Raw genomic sequence first — 21040 nt, forward strand, 5'->3', positions numbered from 1 at the left:
GTTGAGCAAACATAAAAGTTTTCACACAATGCTATGACCTGGTCGTTAACACTCTTTTTGAGTTTGGTGGAAAGACCTCCCAAAGCAATGGATATGCCTATCATATCATGAAGTACTCAGTTTTCAGACCCTAGCCCCTATAAGCATGTCACTCAGCAATATTTTAAATTGAAAACTGCATGTGAAAGGTTCTTTGTACAGTGCAAAGGAGAAATAAGAACCTAGGAACAAGATGCACACTAGAACCTGCAGAGAAGAGTTTTCTGTTAAGGTAAGTGAGAAATGGCTGAGGAGCTCCTAGGAAAAGGCATTTCATTGACATGTGAGACACCACTGTAAGAAACTACAGCATCTGGTAAGGAAGTGGTTATAACACTCACCTGGAATGTGTTCACATCCTTTCTGTGTTTATCTTACTGAGGAAACTGTTCAAGTACCACGAAATAATCTGTGGTAGGTCTTTCTCAGTCCCTGCATGTGTTTGAGACACAGAGGCAGAGAAGGACTTTGTATTCCTCTGCTTAAGATTTGCATCTAACAAGGGGAGATTCTGTTCCCAGCCCCCAGGCCAATGTATTTTTAAGTGTTTTCATACAAAGCAGAACAGTTTCTGCTTTCAGCAGAGGTGGTTGGGAGAGGTCTATTTCAGAGCAGTCTACAATCTGCTAGATGTGACCATTTCCTAGTTGAAGGAAAAACACAGATTGGAGTCAGCTAAAGCAGACAGAGACCCTAAAATCCACTAAAACTTCACACTGTGCATGCTTTAGTTGCCAAAATGTTGGTCTAAGATCTAAGCAGTCGCTTTTGGACTTTTTTGGAGCCATGTACTAGGTGAGGCCTTCCTAGGCTTGATGTAATATAACTATGTCATTTTCCATGCAGAAGTTTGGTTTAAGAAAATTACATGAGGTTTTTAGGCTTTTAGCAGCATAATTCAGTACATGCTGAGGATACATAGATGAAATTACACATGGTGATTTGCAAGCAAAGGGGTCAGCTTTCACTCATTGCAGGACTTTTTTGTCTATTTATTTTTAATGTGTTGTTGTAAGCAATTGCTTTCTGTTTCCTCATTTAAAGCTGTGCCATGGTGTGGCAATGGCAAAACAGCAAAACAAGTTACATATCTGCCAAGTATATTGCGATCTTCTGATTCCAGCCAAGGTGACCTGGTTTAGTGCGAGGTGTCCCTGCCCATGGGAGGAGGGTTGGAACTAGATAGATTATCTTAAGGTCCTTTCCAACCCTAACTGTTCTATGATTCTAAGGCTGGAGTTAAAATAATCCAGCTGGCTCAGCAATTGTGTGGATGTCACTTATAGCAGCACAGTTTAAGTGGCAGGAAAGCTAACTCAGGGCTTCCTTTATTATTTTGCCCTCCCTGCTTTAAGCCCACTAGGACAGGATTTGCACAGTCAGAAATGCTGATTCTTGTGGCTTCTACTCCCTGCATTGTGCTGTCTGTAGCAGCACAGTCCAGCTGTTTATGCATGTCTAATACATCTCCTAAGGGCATTTGAGAAGGAAAACCAGCTGCCCCTTCAAGGAAGGTAACAAACATTCTGAATTCAGATGCATTTTACACAAATTACAGTGACTTGATTCGTGCTGTGCCTCAGCCTGTGGCAGAGTGCCTGCGATGTTGATTTTTTTACTGGGTTTCACAGCTGCTCAATAAAGATGTAACTTCTAAATTCTTTTTTTTTTTTATGAGTGGGAGAGAGAAATGCATACCTGCTGTGTATCTAATTGAAAGTCACAGATTCATAGTGTTACCTTAGCCTGCTAAACCCTCCTTTTCCATGCCTAAGCGTGTTGTATGGTGGGTATTGCAGAGTGGAGTTGCACTATAGCATCAGCTACTGAAATGTGTGTACCTGTGATGCAGGTTGAATAGCAGTACTTGGCTCCTCTAAAATGTCCTGCTCAATATTCAGGATCTGCAGGATGGATCTCTGTATCTTTTCTGCCCTGCTTTAAATGCCAGTTCCTCTGCTTATATTGCTTGCTGGAGCATATAGATCAGTATATTCTGTTTGATGTTAACAAAAATTACAGACATTGAAAGGTGATGCTATTCAAGCACATGGTAAATAGGAGCAAAATCTACTGAAATAGGTGTGCTTCCCTTCATCGTGAAATAGTAGCTACAACTGTAAGAGCAAGGTCATTTTGAATAGTGTGTGCAAAGGGTAGAGGTGAAGTTTTCCAAGGTTGAGATCGGGTATCCTAAATATTAGCATGTTAGATGTACAGCACATCCTTTTCTGCTTTCTTTTCAGGCCACTGTATGTTTTGACTGCATTGAAATGTTTGCTTGCAGGGAATTATTCAGATGTTAAATACTTTTTATTATCAATTCAGGGTTTTGGTATTACCTGTTTTGCTTATCTTGATTCAGTTGTATGGTGGGGCCATTTGAGGTCACCTTGGGTATCTGAGGCATCTCCAAAGGACTAGTTTGTTAGTATGATCCTGCAGATTTGTGCTTTGCTGGATTAGCAAATGGAGGCTACGTACCTCGTGTGGCAGTATGTGGTACTTTTATTTAGATGACTGAGTAAAGCCCCATATGTCTATGCTTAGTAGTTCTATGTTCTCCTTTACAGACATGAAGATGAAGAAGCACTTTTTGGGTGTTATTCATCTCACCCTAGAGAAAATATCTAAAACAGTTCACATGCATTGCATCCTAGAAATGACTATTCTTTTTCATTCCTTGATTTATTTATATCAAAGTAGTTTAGGCAACTGGCTCACATGTATGTTGAAGACATTAGAAGTCAGATGATTTTAATTCCACCCTGGGTGCAATATCTGATAAAGAAAGAGACAACCTGCTGTTGCCTAATCATAAGATCTCTGCTTAAAACTTGCAAGACTACAAAGAAAGGCAGAGACCTAACACAGCTATGGAAGACAATGTGCCTTTGATATACATAGCGTGTAGCTCATTAACTGCCTATTGTTTGGCCTAGTGCAGGTAATACGATAAAAATCTTGTGACATTGCAGTGCTGTAATATATCTGATTTTATCGTGGACCTGTCAGTTCAAACCAGAATAGGCTTTTACTAGAACAGAGGCATCTGCTGTTTGGGTGTTTTTAGTAGATAATATCTGTGAGTTATATTTTTCTTATAGAATATTTGGATACAGGTCAAGAAGCTACATTTAACTATTAAACTGGTGAAGTCACATCAACCCATAGAATACAGTACCCTGAATTTTGTATGAGGTTATGGATACCAAACATACCTAATTAAACAATATGGTAATTGGTTCATAGAAGATGAAAAAGGTGATAACTATAAATTTTCTATAGTAGTTTTTTGAAAGTTATTTTATCACACCTTTTATTTGTTTTCTTTCTGATAACCTGTGAGCACTCATAAACTGGTTGAGCGCTCTTACTTTGTTAGATTAATCCTGATTATTTTTCTAAAGGCAGTAGCTAATAATTTATGTGTTCTTTGTGAAAACACATTTTCATTAATAGTTATATTATTTATTTGTAATAGCAAATAAACTGACAAACCAAAACACAAAACAAGAAAACCTTCACCTCATTGAACAACTGGAACTCATGCTGTGCAGAAATGTGTTTATTTTTTAACATCCATAGCTTCAGCTTATGAAAAAGTTTGAAATGTAACATGCTGCGTCCTATTTTTTTCTAGGTCTCCTATGTAAAAGCTATCGATATCTGGATGGCCGTGTGCCTTCTCTTTGTCTTTGCTGCGTTACTGGAATATGCAGCAGTCAACTTTGTTTCACGGCAGCACAAAGAGTTTCTGAGGCTTCGAAGAAGGCAAAGAAGACAAAATAAGGTACAGCTGCTCTTCATCTGGGGTGACTGCATCTGCCCTGATAGCACACTGATGTGCAGTTGATTTCTCACCTCAGTTCTTGCCCTTGCAGAACAGTCTCATTCTAAAGTTTGCTTTTGAGTGATTTACTCCCTGGTGAAGAACTGATAACTGGCTGCAGGGTTTATTTCCAGTTTATGAAGTTATTCATAAATGCCAATAGATTAGTCATTGACTCCAAGAATTTTATTCTCTTTTTGCAATTGCTGAGGCAGCCGTACCTCTGCAAATATTGTGCTACTCTGTGGCACCCACCACTGGATAAGGAACTGTTGGAAGCAATGACACAGATAGAGTACTGATATTATCTCCTTGACAACAACACATGCCCAAGACCTGTCTTTTCTAGTGCTATGTTAGCTAGTCATACTAAAATGGGAGATTCCTTAAGCAGCCCGTCGCAGTGATCGGCAATTCTGCCCTCACTTTTAAACCACCAGCAACTGTTGTCTTTCCCAGCTGAAACCAGGAAATGTGGGCACTTAAAAAAAAAAAGAAATTTCCTCTCTAGATTCTACTACTTCACAGTTTGTTACTGATACAAACTTCAATTTTTTTAAAAAAGGACTATTTGTGAATATTGCTATCATATCATTTTATACCAGGGACTGAAATGTAGAAGGGAGGCTTGGTTTTAATCTAGATGTCAGTCTTAAAATATTTTTAGTAAGTTTGTCCATGTTTCCGGAATTTTTTTTCATTTATCTGTAAATGGAAAGACAAGAATAGATATTAAATTGAATTTTAGCCCAGTTACAGTCTTTGCCCCAGCTATAAAGATTTAATCCTTCCTGCATCTGTGTCACTGATTTTCAGTATCAGTAAAAACATTTAGGTTGACACTATACATATGCATTTTCTAGGTGAAGTAAATATTTGCTTGAGCTGTGCGAGTGCTTCAAGCCACAAATAATGGTTTCCTTTACAAGAGAGATGACAACAATGGCACAGGGCATTTGTGTTTTGACAGGTCTGTCTAATAAATATTCTGTAGCTAATGTAATATTTGATGGATGCTCTGGGAAGCAATCCAGTCAGATGAATTGAGATTCCCGTTAAGATTAGATTACAGGAGAGAGCAGAAATGCTTGCCCAACTGCAGGCACACATGCCAGATGCGCTGGCACTGAAAGCCTTTGCTTCCAAAACCAGCATGGCAGCAGCTGAAGCTGTTGTATGGGGCCTGCAATTTCAAGTTTGGATACAATGTCTTCTTTAGAGATGAGCTGGTGGGCAAGAAGCCACTATTGGTAAGTATCAGTGTCCAGTGGCATCATTCAAAAATTACAGGGTTTTGGTCCATGGAGTTGGTGGTTCATCTATGGTGGGAGTGATTATTCTGGTAACTATTAAAAGGAAGTTATTTAAAATAAAATCACCAGAAGATCTGTGTTTATCCTAGGGCAGTTGGTACATGGATTCTTTGCAAAATATGTAATGTCCTAACTAAATACTAGGAAACATTCTTCTGGAGTAAAAGACACCTGTTTGCACAATCTTTTTTTCACATTTCCTATGAAACTGGTTCCACAAATTTCAAAATAATAATGCTACTAAGACCATCTTTTTGAGAGGTATTTTCTGTATCCTCTTACTTGAATTTGCCTTTCATTTCTCAGTTTATTTTTCTTTGAAAGCAATTCACGTTGTTTTGCATGATGGCCTTCTCTAACAGAGCCATTCTTCTCTTTGCGTGTTGTGTATGTGTGTCGTCATGTTACCACTGCGCTATTCTCATTCTTGCTGCTGCTATCTATGCTGACACTCTGGGGACAGGCACAGACTATGACTGTTGGGAATGAAAGCGTTGAGTCCGTGCGGCGCATGAATGGCTTGCGGAGCAAAGAGTCACCAGCTTACGGGACAGTGAATCAGATCGGCAATTCAAGTTTGAGGGTAAAACTGTAGTGAGAAGAGAAAGCAAGAGACAGATTTAGTATCAACAATGATGTCATAAATCAGCAAAACGGCTGATTTTGATGGCATCAGTAATAGTCTCTTGTGTTCTCTTTGCTAAATGTCCCCACAAAATACACAGTACTGTCCCCAGCATGAACAGCAGTTCAATGTTGTACATTCCTGTGGCCCATTCTTATGCTTGTTTTCTTCCATGTTTGACTTGCGCCACCTCCATTCCAAACCTCCCTGGGAAAGTGCATGTATATTTGCTAACCTGATCCTGTATAAATATAAGGTGAATGGGGAAGACAGAAGCATAGGAAATGCCTTGTGACAGTAAATCCCACATTGTGTCATCTTTCAGATCAGTGCATTCCAACAGAATTTGGTATGCAAAATGAAATGCATGTTTATTGGTATGGTATTTATTCCCGAACTGTCAACCAGCAGTGTTTCTTCTTGTGACATCCTGAGCCCTGCTTAGTGGAGTATGAATAGCTATGAATGAAAAGATGTGTTTCATTGATTTCATTTTATTTTCTTGGAGAAGAGCCATGGGGCTGAAATCTTGTACACAGTGTAACATGTAGCAAGTCAGAAGCAATAAGACAGCAGATGATAGATCCAGATTATGGGTGAGATGTGGAGGTAATAAAATCAGTGATGGAGAGAGAAATGAGCTTAGTGTGCAGCTCACTGCTCTGTCGTAGTAGCAGAGAAATGAAATTTATTCATTTAAATAAAATGGGACCAGGATTTAAATCTTTCCTAGAACAAAAACATTGCCTGAGCAGCTTTTGAGCTGTAATGAGCCTCTGACTTTGATCAAACTCTGTAAAGTTATGGGATTATAAAATGCAGATTATTTCAGTGGATTTTGTGTAAGGGGAATTTTGAAAATCAAAGAAAAACCACAGTTCCTGTTACACAGCAAAATTAGAATAGAGCAATAAATTGTTCTCCTTTGAAGCTACAATATCAAGCAGTAGAAGACAGCCTTCATTTCTGGATATTTTCAATTGTAAAAATAATTGTATTTAAACATATAGAAAACATGAAATTAAAAAATCAGGGTCTTTCTAGAAGATATGACAAATATGACTATGCTGCCACTGGAAATCTGATGCCATACAACTACAAAACCAGTCCAAGTAAGTACTCAGTGTTACATGTCTTATCAGTCACAAAGTGCTATTAGTCCAGCTAAGGTTTGTGTAAGTTAAGTCCTGGTTATCCTCTATAAGGAAAGGTTGCAGAAACATCTCTTCAGCTTTTGAATACTATGTATTACATATACAGGAGTACTACACAGAGGGGCCATGCAATGCTAAGCTTGGGAGAGAAAACATAGGCACTGTATCATGTCTGACCAGGTTTTCTGGTTTTAATAGCTAGATCTACAAAACAAGAAAAATACTGTTCTGTTTTGTAAGCCTGTATCTCTGCCACTGGTTTTGTTACTGCTTCTGCCAGGTCTTGTCTTTTTAGTGCTGCAGCCCTGACAGCATTGCATGAAAGCACAAGGCACTTTAAGAGACTGTTAGATCTCTTAAGCCGAAGACCAGACTGGCTAAAGACTCTCTATAAAAGTGTGAGTTCTAACATTGATGATCCAGAAATTATATTTACAGCTGAACCATTGACATGTCATTGCATTAGAAAAGATTGTGTTATCAGGACGAGCTGCCATCTTCCATACAGAATGTATCTCTATACCTCAGATAATCAGTGCTTCAACCTTCCCCATGCAGTTTCTGTTGGAGAAAGCATTAATACTTGTCCTAAAGATTTGTGTAGTCTTCCTGCTCACAGTGAAATATATACCCATCAGCAGCAACACTTCACTGTAAAGAGAGGTGCTTGCCTATGTATTGTATATCATGCTACTACTTTTTGCGTTGCAGAAGTCTAATGGTACTGAGATCATAGTACAGTTTCATTATATTAAAACCTAAATTTGCATAGTGCCAGATGACCAAAAAGATAATAGTTTCTTTTTTAAATATGATCTCTAATAATCAAACAAGATTTGCTTATTTTGCAAAATGATGGTTTTCAGGGAAGCAGAACTCTGTTTACAGAGGTTCAATCATCCCTTTTTAAAAATAATAATTACTATGTTATGTGATCAGTAGTCAATATGAGTCACAGTACACTAGTATTCACACCATCACCTCAAAGGGGTCTTCCTAAATTATATATGTGGTGGTAATATGACAATTATACTGTGACCAAGAACAGGGGTTAAGTTTGGGACTGTTAGTGTTAAAAGCAATACTTTATGGCTTGAACAAAAAACTGTGCAGCTGGAGGCTGTGACAGACTTTAATCCCATGTGCAGGGAACACAGAGCAATACAAATAACAATGCTGCAGCCAAGGGAGTTCACATGAATGCAGATTAGCAAAGGGAGGCACAAATGGTGTTTTCAGTTGAAAGAGCTGGGACTAAGTGATCATAGCAGCAGAGGATAACTCGACTAAGCAAAGATGGCAGCACCTTACTGAGTTCTTCAGAGAACTGCTGGTCTCTGGATGGAGCTGCCAATGGCAAGGTGGGTACCCCAAGTACCCAAACAAAGTCACTGTGACTGTCAAGATAATACAGTATTTCCATCTTTAAAAAGGAGAAAAAGTATGCAGTGAGTAACACCAGTTTTCAAAGGCCATCTCTGCTGTTTCAATAGGATTGAAATCCCTCTGTTAGATCCTCTGAACAATTTTCTAAGATTTTCTAGACTTGCCTGTTGAAAAAGTAATCAGCGCCTTCAGCCTGACTTTGCCTTTAAAACACTTGGTACTACTGTCCCCGGTAGAAATTCTTGCCCGCCAGCATCCATGTGCACTCAACGGGATGATGTGCTTACGTTATGTAAGGTGCCGCATCTTGTGAATAATGGAAGTGCTCAAGGAAAGCCCTTTTTGCTGAGCTATTTTTGGTACTCACTAAGCAAGCTCAAGCACACAAGCTTCATTGTGAAAAATAGGAATCCAAGTCTGAATGGCTTTCTCTCTCTCACATACACACATCTTCTTACTTAATGGATTAAAGAGCACGTAGCTTCTGCTATAGATAAACACCCTCAAGATATTGTGGTTCCTTTTATTCCTCCAGGACAGTTGCATTAGCACTTTAATGTAACAGTGCAGTAGAAGATAAATACACCAAAATGATCATTTAGCTTGAAGTTATAGCTCTGCATATGACTGCAGAGAACCAGTTAAATAAAAGACACAATACATTTCAACATGTTGCCATGTCACCTTGTGACTTCATCTGAATGTCCTTGTCTGTCTTTTTTTGAGCATGAATAGGCTAGTTAACATCAGTCAAAGTATCATTATTGTTTATTAAAAGGACTTACTTCAGTGAGTTTAAACATTTAAACAAAAGCATCACCTCAAAATAGAAAAACATCTTGATATAAATCTTTGGTCTAGCTTTGGGCACAAGTTTAAAGAAAGGCAGAAGTCCCCAGAGAAAGAGTAACACGTAGAAAACAGAAACAGTTCAGCCATGGGGGTGGTATCCAAACAGTGGATCAAAAAAGTCTTGTGAAAGCAGTATGTTCAGATGGGCAGAATTTCCAGTAAAAAAGCAGAGATCAAGAAACAGTGGAGGGAGAAATTAGTTTTTATAAAGGCCTTTTACAAATGTAATTTAAAGCTGAATGGAAGATTTTCCTTCCCTTATTGGATGAGGGAAGGTAAAAAAATCAAAACAGTGTCTGTGTTTCCTGCGTTTTACACCTTCAGACACAATAAGATGGTGAACTGTATGGGGTAGATATTTTACCCCAAACCAAGAAACAGTAGAGAAAAGGGATAATCACATTTCAAGGAGAAAATGCTAAAAACCAAATAAAAATTTGGGTATAGTAAACATTCTGTAATCAAAGGCAGACTTTGAGTGATGGAACATGTAATACTGGTTCCTGAGAAAGACCTCCAAGTATCAACTCCCAAATATCTTAGCATTAATTGAAGCTGAGAAGAGTACAGCTGCAAAACCTGAAGTAATGGAATCCATGAGAACAAAATCAGGAGAACAAGCTACAGTCTCAGGAAAAAAGAAAAACAAACAAACCAAAACACAAACAAAAAAACACACACACAAAATAAAACAACAAACAAAACAAAACAAAGCAACTACCAACCAAACAACACAAAAACACCAAGGAAAAAAAAAATAATCACAATTCAAAAAAGCATAGTCCAGAAGTGGCAGAAACTAGAGGAGTGGAGAACTGATGGGGAGTTGGTAAGACTCAGAATGGTTCAAATGGTGCAGCACAGAGTACTCTGTGGGAGCAGGGAATACATAATCTAACTGCAGGGAGCAGGTACAACACCAAAGCACCAAACAGGACATGATGCAGTATAATGACTCACTTTGGCCAGCTTGCAAATACTTTAGCAAATTATTCCTTAACGTTAAATAAGATATGAACAGTATATAAACATTGTGTGCAGTTCTGGTGTCCTCAACATAAAAAGGACATGGAACTGTTGGAACAAGTCCAGAGGAGGCCACAAGAATGATCAGGGGACTGGAGCACCTCCCACATGAAGATCGGCTGAGAAAGTTGGGGCTGTTCAGCCTGGAGAAGAGAAGGTTGCATGGAGACCTCATAGCAGCCTTCCAGTATCTGAAGGGGGCATATAGAGATGCTGGGGAGGGACTCTTCTTTAGGGACTGTAGTGACAGGACAAGGAGTAATGGGTTAAAACTTAAACAGGGGAAGTTTAGACTGGATATAAGGAGGAAATTCTTTCCTGTTAGGGTGGTGAGGCACTGGAATAGGTTGCTCAAGGAGGTTGTGAATGCTCCATCCCTGGCAGTGTTCAAGGCCAGGCTGGACGAGGCCTTGGGTGACATGGTTTAGAGCGAAGTGTCCCTGCCCATGGCAGGGGGGTTGGAACTTGATGATCTTAAGGTCCTTTCCTACCCTAACTATTCTAAGACTCTATGATTGTAAAGGGCTACAGAACAGTAACATTATTAAACATTAATGCCTGTAATTTTGAGCAGGGATTTTGGACTAGACAGCCTCCAGTGATCGCATCTATCCTCAACCATTCTGTCATTCTATGATTCTGTAACATTACAATATCTCAGATATTAGATATGAAGTGACTGTATGCTACATCATCTGGGACAAGGACTGGAAAAGCCAGAGGGAGGACTTGAGATATAGGTTCTTTTCATTTGCTCCATAGAGTTACTTTGCTTTAGAAACTCTGAGTACTCTCTTGTACCTACCCAGCACACAGTGGCTGAAAGGATCAGCTCTGAACTGACAAACCTTGGGGATTGAAGTTTTCACTTCACTCAAGTGAGTTTGTCCTGATGGTAGCTTATGAACAGCAGGAGACACACCAGAAATGAACTCTGCTGTTTTCCAGCTCATGAAAGGTATTCTCCAGCTGGGTGCAAATGTATCCCTTTTTTATTATACCTAGGGGAGAGTGCAAGCTGAAAATAGGGCAGAGGAAGGTAGAAAGACACAGGAAATGGTGTTTTTATTTTTGATGCTTTAAGCAACAAGAAAAGTTTTTCAGAACGATGGGCCACAGGCACAAGTATTTGTTTTCCAGATTATTTTAGAAAACGGTGATTCTTTAGGTGGATGTGCTCTCCCTCATTTAATTAAAAAAAAAAAAAAAAAAAGCCCAATGAAAATGCTGTCAAATATGTGTTGCATGTTAAAAAGATGAAGAAAGGGGATTTCAGGGGTATGTTTAACCTAAACCACCCCTAACCAAGAGTCCAGAAAGAGATAGAAAAGCCACTTCAGTCCCAATATTTAGGCTTAGGCTGCACAAGGGGTCAAAGAAACAACAAAGTTGGTTCCTTTTTTTTTTTCTCTGTATGAAGTTACTTTTCTCTGCCCAGAGTCAGGACCCAGTAAGGCTCCAATGTCAGGAATCAGGTCCTCTTTCCAATGGGAAGGCGAGGAAACCTGGGAGGAGAAGAGTTTCTAATCCTAGGTTGACAGGGGTCCAGCAGGATGCTTCATACCAGTTCAGACTGCTGTCCCAAGACTCATTTTCAACAGCAGAGTATTTCAGTGTGAATAAATATAAATTAATATTTCTGCAAGAAAATGAAAGGGTCAGACAGTTAAAGACAAACATATGCAGGCAGAGAATACGAGCACTGCTGTATCCGTGTATTTCTACCCTGACTGGCAACTGTTCTCACCCTGCACATCTCAAGAGCATAGTACACCAGTTGTATCAAATTACATAGTAAATTGATGAGATGGGCAAGTATTCAGTAGGATCCATGAAATGCATATTTACATCTGACCCAATTAATCGCATTCTCCACAGGGGATAGAAGCTGCTATTTGAATGTAATTAATTGTGAAGCATTCTGTAATGATGTTGTCCAAATGACATTGTGTAAAACCGAATGGTATTAACCAGCCTGTTGAAACCTCATGCTGTTTCAAGGTCTGAAAAACTTCACAGGTTTCAGCAAAATCCAGGTTTTGTGGTACTTCTTCAAAAGCAGTGTTTAAGTCACTTGTCTTTATATTTTTTTCCAGTGGAAAGCCACATAGTTTAGTCATTCCTCTTCAAGTTGTCAGCCCTTGCTTATGGCAAAGTGATCAGTTGGAGCCTGATTCTAACACATTTGGTTTGACTTCATGATCAGACATGTTTATTTCACTTGATCTGCTGCTAGAGCAGGATGTTATTTACTGTAAATATGAATATCTGTACTTAAGTATTTCTTCTGCAGCCTGATATTTTTCTTCCTTTTTCTTCTCTTCTCTTCTCTTCTCTTCTCTTCTCTTCTCTTCTCTTCTCTTCTCTTCTCTTCTCTTCTCTTCTCTTCTCTTCTCTTCTCTTCTCTTCTCTTCTCTTCTCTTCTCTTCTCTTCTCTCTCTTCTCTTTTTTTCTCTTTTCTTTCTTCTCTTCTCTTTTTTCTCTTCTCTTCTCTTTCTCTTCTCTTCTCTTCTCTCTCTCTTCTCTTCTCTTCTCTTCTCTTCTCTTCTCTTCCCTTCCCTTCCCTTCCCTTCCCTTCCCCTTCCCTTCCCTTCCCTTCCCTTCCCTTCCCTTCCCTCCCTTCCCTTCCCTTCCCTTCCCTTCCCTTCCCTTCCCCTCCCTTCCTTCTCCTCTCCTCTCCTCCTCCTCTTCTCCTCTCCTCTCCCCTCTCCTCTCCTCTCCTCTCCCTCTCCCTCTCCTCTCCTCTCCTCTCCTCTCCTCTCCTCTTTTAATTGTTGTAACACTGATCTCTCTTGCACAAAAGAAGCAATTAGACATCTAGGAGGAAATGGATAGGTGGGAAAGGAGATTTTCTTTGCTATGTGAGTGGTGGACTAGGGGTAGTTACACTGGAAGGAATAAACACCTTGAAACTCCACATATTCTGAGTGCTTCTTGCTCAGAATCTTCAGAGACCCATTTCAGATCAGGGGCATCTGAACACTCTGTGCCAAGCCCCACCACAGCTCACTAAGAATTGACACAACTTCCACTCCCTTGGACTGGTTTCTCCCCATGGCGTTTTAGAGCTGGCAAAGCCCTCACTCTTCCCACACAACACTTCTTTGCTACAGCAGGATCAACGTCAAGAAGAACTTACCATTGGAAAGTGCAGTTTTCCAGCAGCTGACTGAATGTATCTGGCATACTGAGTGTGCCAGTGTCTTTAGGTCCTTGAAAAAGACAGAAAAGGTCAAAAAAGGCTACTGTGGTTGCGAAAACGTGAAGTGATGAAGTCCAGAATCCTACCCAGTGAATTTCTGCATTGAGTCTGTAACTTCTCTCTGAGTGACAGCATAGCTCTTCAAATCATTTTGTTTCTAACTTGTGTATATAATTTCTCATACAAATACTGTGTGTGCATTTGTACACACACATTTATAATCAAATTGTGTAAAGGCAAGTTATTTTACCAAGGTGCCAAGGTTTTAATTTCTCTGTGATATCATGACAAGACTCTAGAAGTCATGGCACCTTTGTTTTCATGTTGCACTTCACTCTTTTAAAGCTGTTCTCTAAGCAGTTTTCTAAGAGAGCTCTTTCTGCTAGTCATGTGAAAGTGCTCTGGCTGTAACTGACTCATTCATTTTTCTTTTAAGGCTTCCACAGCCTATTGGTGTACAGACTTGCCTTTAGGTGCTCTGTAATCTTCATCTGTCATAAAAATAACCAATGAAGAATAGAGGTCAAAAACCCCCATCATTAGAGATTACCCAAGTTGCGCAAATGTGAGATCTTACGTGGCATTTTAGGAAAGCAAGTTGTGCGTTTCCTGTTCACATGTAAAGTCTTACAGGTGCCTGCACGTAGCATCCTTGATACTCTCCAGCACAAACTCTCCAAGAAATTAATCTATCTGTTGTCTGTTAATTTAGGCCAGGTTTGTCTTTAACATCCATGAAGGGCTCACTTTTTGAATATGGCTTGTTTCTGTTGTCGAATTGACAGAAAACAGCTGTACAACAGGTATTCGTGTAAACAAGAGAGAGTTTTACCATATATTCAGGTTTTGCAAAGCACAGTATAGAACCAGATGCTAGATGTCCTCATTTACCCCATCTGCAGAATTTTCATTTTGCAGGGTTTTTTAATTCTGTGATGAGCATGGCAGGCAAGTCTAATCAAGTGTGATGCCACTACAGGCTGGTGAGATAGAGAAAGAACTTGTGCATCACAGGATGCTGTATTAGAACCCTTGGTATCTTCTTTCTGAAAGAAGTGCAGGGTCCATACTCTTTTTTCACCATTACATACCTAGTTAGATGAATTAAGATCTACTTATTGGGTCCTGTGTGTTTCATGGCATGATCAGCATAGCTGCATAACTACTGCATAAATACGCTGTCCTACCTTTGAAAGGTTGGTGACCCTGCCCACCACTGTCACAGGACTTGCCATGAGAAATCTGGGGGATATTCTTGTGTTTGCAGGTATTTGCACCAATGAGTTGATATTCAAGTCTTCTGAAAATCACTTTGTGCCCTTGCTCAGTAATTTTCTAGCCATGCCAATAGAAGGTATAAGTAATGCTTACAACCTTCCAGTGGCTCTTGCAGAAGACAATTAGCTTTCTTGAAAGTTTTGCAAGTCCTTGACCCATCTTTTAATGATTAGCTGGGGCAAATTACGCAGTTATTCAACTGCAGTTTCCTTATTAGACCATAATGTCTGCTAATCTTCCATCAGACAGGTCCTTCCTTGGGTATTTGTGTGTGTGTCTAAGATGAAAAAACAGAGAAGGAATTGCATATTTTAGATATTATTCTCCCTACCTTAGCTTTACACTGTATATCCTGCATAGGTCACTGAATTTCTTTTGTGCCTGCCTACCTACTAATTGTCAGTTTCCTTCAGTCTGTCATATGCTAGCATGTCCTGCCATGCCTGGGCTTCAGCTTATCTGAATTTATTAATTCTAGTTCTCTCTCTGAGCCTCTTACATTTGGGTATCATGCTTCTCACTCCAGGTAGCCTCAACACTATTTCTAGTAATGATTTCTCTAGCAAATCTAAAGATTAGTTGTTTCTTGGTTAATCTGCTGCCTTCAAAATTATTGCTCTATATAGCTTTTTTAATTACTTTTCAAACCTTTCCTACCAAGTGTGAGCTTAGCTGCTTTTCCTGACTGGTTTGCAAATTTGTTTTTTTGGCTTTTCATCTTCGGCACTGTGCTCTTCATCTAACTTTTTGTTTTCAGCTTCACCTTTCTACCTAGCAACAGTCAAATTTCTTATCACAGACCACATAAAACTGGATTCTTATTAGAAATAATAGATATTATAGATTTTTTTAAGAAATTATTGTAAACAATTGTTTTAGTAATGCCTACAGAAAGGTATAAAACTGCGTTTAGATTCTTGTTTTCAGGTTTATACTTTAGACAAAATGAACTTGTCACTAATTTAAACATGCTCCATTATAGTTAGAAGGCAAAGAGGCTCAGTAGGAACATTTCTTCTGGTCATTATCCAGACTTAGAAGTTATATAGCCAGCGTAGCTTTGAAATTCATGGGGCAGCTCTTCAGCAGCCAGCTTCATCAATTCATTGTGGGAAGCTTCACCTGGAGAGAATAAATCCCAAGAAGGCTGTCCCCTGTTTGGCCAGGGCTCTGGCCACTATAAGACTCTCCGTGACAGCAATACATCCTCAATGCACTCCTTGAGGTGTCAGGACTTTGCAGCTCAAGAACTTCTAGGGCCAGAGGTGGCATTTTTGCGATGAGTAACCTTTACTATTTATAGATAGAGAAGTCAGTTCAATGTGATGATTTATGAATTATTTAAACACTTTTCTTAAACTTGCTATAACTTGCTCGTATTAGTTCCTCAACGCTGTGGAACTGTAGTACATAAGGCCACTGGAGCCATCAAGAGTGCATGATGGGACTAAAAAGGGTGTTGGAAGTGCAGAAAGACCTTGTGCAAGGCTAATTGAGAAATAACCAGAGATGTGTATTAGATGAAAACAAATAGGATGATTAGTGGTTTTGAGAGTTGTCATTCATATACACAGTGTTCAGTCAGTATTTGTCATGAACAAATAGAGAATTCAGTGACTGTGCCTGCAAGGACAGCAGGGTTGAAAGAGAAAATAGTGAAATTTTTGCTATTTTCCTAATTTCAGGTATTTCTGTTTGTACAATTACGTAAACAAAAGCAGGAATAAATTTATCATATTTAAAGACTTAGCATAAGCCAGCCTGCTCCTGTCATTTCAGATTTCTCAGATGGTAGATGGGGCGCTAGTCACAGTCCTTAGCCCATACAAGCAAGGAAGTGAAAACAATGGGGGAAAAGAAGATTATTTATTCCATAATTAAAAATAAATAAATAAATAAATAAATAGTGAAACATTAAGTCAGTACTGCTGTTCAAAATCTTCACCTTCACAACACTTCAGAGATTACATAAAAGCAATTGATTATCTAGCTGCTGCAGTTCTTTCTTTAAATGTTTTTGAGCACTGTCATTTTGTTCCCTATTTTGGAGATGTCCTAGATTTTTCTGTCATGACCTACAGTGGAGTCAGTTCTGTACTTTTTGCTAATGGGTTGGTCTTCTGTTATTCTGCCCTTACTGTTACCTGTGCTGGATGTTCATGCGGTGAAGATATAAACTGTAATATTTCATATGGACCAAAGAGGAGTGTGAAAAAAAAGTAATAAAAAGTCCGGACAAAGTAGCTTTGGCAGGCACAAAAAAACTCTTATCTTGCTCCTCAGGTGTAAATACTCATTTTCTTCAAGTTTTTGCAAAGCATTTTTTTCCCCAGATACATGACAGATCTTTTAAGATGTGCTAGTCCTGTATGATCCTGTTCTTCTATTACTTCTAAATACAGGGTATGCCCGTCTGTGTTGTCTGTCTCCTACTTGCTCTTAGATTTTTGTTCATTTTCCCTTGTGGCTTATATTGTATTATTTCATTGTAAAAATAATCTATTGGAATTTTGCTTTTTGATGCATGAAGACTGGCAATTTTGTCACCCTTCTTTGTTCTGGACCCTTCTTTGTTCTGTTACTGCTTTTCCAGTTTGTTTGGCCAGTTATCTTGTGGGTATTTGCATAGCTGGGGTTGAGTATCAGACATATCACAAGAACAGATTTTTTTTTATCACTGTGTTTGAACCTAACACCTGATATTTCCTGAATAATTTTCAAACTTCAGGTTAGGCTGATAGATGGTTTTATTGCATGTGACATCCCAGCCAGTGTCCTCAGTCTCACTTCTTTTTTCTCACTGATACACCTTCCTTGCCGCCCAGCCTGACTTTCATGAGTTTGTCCAATATTTACCTCTTCCTGCAGTAAGGTCTTATTCATTCAAGGGGAGAAGAAAGGATTTTAAGGAGCATACCACACTTTATCTCGTGTGAGCTGCGGGCTGCCTTAGCCCAAGGCAGACACCTGCACTCCCAAAGTGCTGTACCCCAGGGATACAAGAGTGCCTGACGGGTAATCAATGTGCCATGGTGGGATGTGAATTTTGATTTTCCTTTTCCCACAAATATTCCCTTCTTGCCTTCCATATCAAAGTGAAGATGCCTTAGGAATTTGTAACAAACTCACATGAATCTGGGGATATTTTCTACCAGCAGCTTTTGAGGTTCCTAAGCAAAGAGGCTTAGACTTTAGCCTGTTTGCATGTTTAAAGCATTACAACACAGGGAAAGCTGTTTGGCCTGGGCAGTTACTGATTTTTATTCTGTTCTTCAAACTACAAACACAGAATTGTAGGATGACAGGGAACAGGACCAGGAGAGCCCTTAAGAGCCAGCTGGCAAAGCTAGCACCAGGCAGTACACTGAAATTTAGTTACTGAAAATATTAATCAGTGCTGTTAAAGAGTTTCTTCAGTAATGTGCCAAATAGATCAGGAGTGAGTTTAGGAGAGATTTGTGAGGGATTGTTCCTCAGAAAGATTGTGAGCTGAATTACATCTTCCTGTGCATGTGCTGACCCACAGCTGAGTATTTCTGATTTACACCCTATAATTCTCCTTGACTTGCAAGTACTCCTGGAATAAAAGGTCAGTAAAAAAGTCTCTGAACAATTTACCATTCTGGGCAGGAATAATGATAGGCTTTTTCTATCCTGAGGCTCTTTGGTTCCCCTCCCTTCTGCAGCAGCACAGGTTACAGCTGAGGATACACTACTTAAATACAGCTACAGAAGTGCGCATTTTGTAACTCATGACAATCTCCTACTGAGTTGTCTGTTTTCTCAGTCTGTGCTCTCATACTTTCTTAGCACTGAGAACTGCCCTTCACCCTGAGGTCCCTTTTAGAGGTTACTCTTAATTTTAACGTCTGTACTAAGTGAGGAAACAATTTTTCAACACATAGATGAGGAGCCAGGATTAACTCAATACTTACTTTGACAGTGTTATAAAACCCATAAATGCATGATGCAGTCATGCATTGGCCAAGCATTTAGCTTAGTAATCAGGCATTTAAGAAATGGTGGCAGAAGAGCAGAGCTATGGATTAAGTTGCACGATAATTTATTTAACAGAAAAGCATGCAGAATTTTAATTACAATCAGGAGATTTTACATTTGATGGAAGTACTCGTGGGTTGCTGACGACAACTGTGGTTTGACAAGGAAAGACCACGAAAGGCAAGACTTGAAAACTTCCAGACAGGAATGCAGTGACTGTTTCATTTTGGGCCCTGCAAAGAGCACATATCTAAAACGAGTATGTGACAAGTGGGGAGTATCGGATTTCTGTGTAAGAAGTTGACAAGTCGGACAAACAACAACCATATATTGGCTGTGGTGGTGAAAAGATCACATCACTGCTAACCTTTGAAGCAACATGGAAACTGAATGCAACATCTTATAATGATCTAGGAGAGAGCTGTCTCTTTTTTTTTTTTTCCTCCCCAGTTATATATAGCTGTTAGAGAGGGCCCTGCTGAGTGGAAAATGGAGCATATGATCGAGGGCAGTCCAGTGAGTCAATTTACTGACTAATACTGTAGATTATCATGTCAAATATATAGCACCAGCAGTATGAACAATAATGAAGCCCACCTTATTTCTTTCCTGTAAATTGAAATGAAGATGTGATTGGAATTGTCACACCTTGGTTATATGAGCCAGATTCCCTTAATCATCCAAAACAAATTGCCTTATTCTTTACATTGATGTATATTTTAGGAGCCGTTCCAAGACTGTCAAGCTGAAACCATCTATTTAAATGTGTCAAACACGTTTAAAATATCCTCCAGACAGCTGCCCCCTCAGGTGATGGTTCAATGGTCTCGCACTTTGAAATACCTGCTCCCCTCAGACCTAAAGAACATATAACTCAGCCTTTCATCCTGTAGGGAGAAATCACTCAGTGCAGCATCATGCAGAGACACTGCAAATGAGCTCCGGGATCATCAGTAAACCAGCCAGCCATGAAGCCGACAAGGCAAAAGACTCCTAGAAATCCCAGATGGCCATGGGAAGGAGCCTTTTCTTGCCTGGTCTTCTGTCTTCCCATGTTTCAGAGTGTCAGTGAGCAAGCATGAGGAGTGGGATATTGCCAGCCTTGTACAGAATCCATGGGTCTTCTTCCATTGCTTTTGTTTTCTTTCCAAACTGTAGAGAGAACATATCCATGTGATTTGTAGGTTTATTTATGGCATTGATCATTAAGGTGGTATTCTCTGTAACATTGAATTGGTCACTACCTAAAGAGAAGGTATAGTTAACAATTTGGTAAAATTTCCACTCCATACAGAAAAGTTTCATTTTAATTTAGCTGTACTATAGAAGGCTTCTTTTGTTTTGCTGGTGCCCAAGCTCCAAGTGAAAGTCTGATCACCTTTTGGTCTGTCAAAATTCTGGCATGAGCAGAAAAATAGGGAAATAACATTTGAATCATAGAATCAACTAGGTTATAAAAGAATTTTAAGATAATCAAGTCCAACCTTTACCCAAGGACTGATAAAACTATGTCACTGAAGGCCTCATCTGCATGTTTTTTTAATACTTCCAAGGACGGCGAGTCCACCATTTCCTGGGCAGCATGTTCCAATGCCTGACCACCATTTTGAAGAAATTTCTCCAAATACCCAGTCTGAGCCTCCCCACAATTACAAGTCACTGCCATTCCTTCAGGGATAAAAAGAGTACACAATCAATGTTATTGATTTCTAAACTACTTTCTGTAAGAAGACAGCTGAGAGCAATTGGAGAGACATTTACTAACTGTTTGCTAAAGATAAGACCCAAAGCCCAAATATTGCTTATTTGTTAAGTATAATTTCCTGAAGGTGGTGTGTAAACTAATATAGAAATTCACACAGTGTTGCAAATTCAGCACACATAAGGAAAAGCAGATGGTTCTGCTGTGATTGGACATGTCATTGGAGTATTCCTGAGTATGCCAAATCTTTAATCTATTACTATTTGCATATATTACCACGTTACTCAGTTTTCAGTAGACTAAAACATGTATATGCAGAAACCACAACTCTTTTCACTGAGCTTTAAACTTAGAACAAAAATGAAATCCTGCTTGTTGGTTTTGCAGCACAAATTTTTCAAAGCCTCCAAATGGTTCATGCTGCACATTCTGGGTGGTCAGAACAAAGTCTCAGACAGCTCCATGGGCCAATGCACCCACTGATCTTCAGCTTTCCACGCCAGCAGCGAGGCATGATGTATGATGTCATGAACAGTAGTAAAAATGAGAAGCAATACTTTTCAAAATGCTTTGTGTTACTGGAAACTCTTTGAACAATTGCAAGCTCTCTGGATATCCAAAAGTGGAAGATT

At 39.4% G+C, this 21040-nt stretch overlaps 1 protein-coding gene across 4 annotated transcripts in view; it reads left to right on the forward strand.

The window, feature by feature from the left end:
- The window catches only part of GLRA2 (glycine receptor alpha 2), a 127691-nt gene that overhangs the window by 94532 nt on the left and 12119 nt on the right, over positions 1-21040 (forward strand). For all 4 annotated transcript variants that reach the window (XM_061364467.1, XM_061364468.1, XM_061364469.1 and 1 more), the window contains one exon: positions 3683-3832. In XM_061364467.1, coding sequence (XP_061220451.1) covers positions 3683-3832 — 150 coding nt within the window. The remainder of the gene's footprint in view (positions 1-3682; positions 3833-21040) is intronic.

Source organism: Neopsephotus bourkii, unplaced genomic scaffold (assembly GCF_033783945.1).
Source record: "Neopsephotus bourkii isolate Nb327-2 ecotype Australia unplaced genomic scaffold, CSIRO-AGI_Nbou_v1 NB_1234, whole genome shotgun sequence".
Taxonomy (NCBI): Eukaryota; Metazoa; Chordata; class Aves; order Psittaciformes; family Psittacidae; genus Neopsephotus; species Neopsephotus bourkii.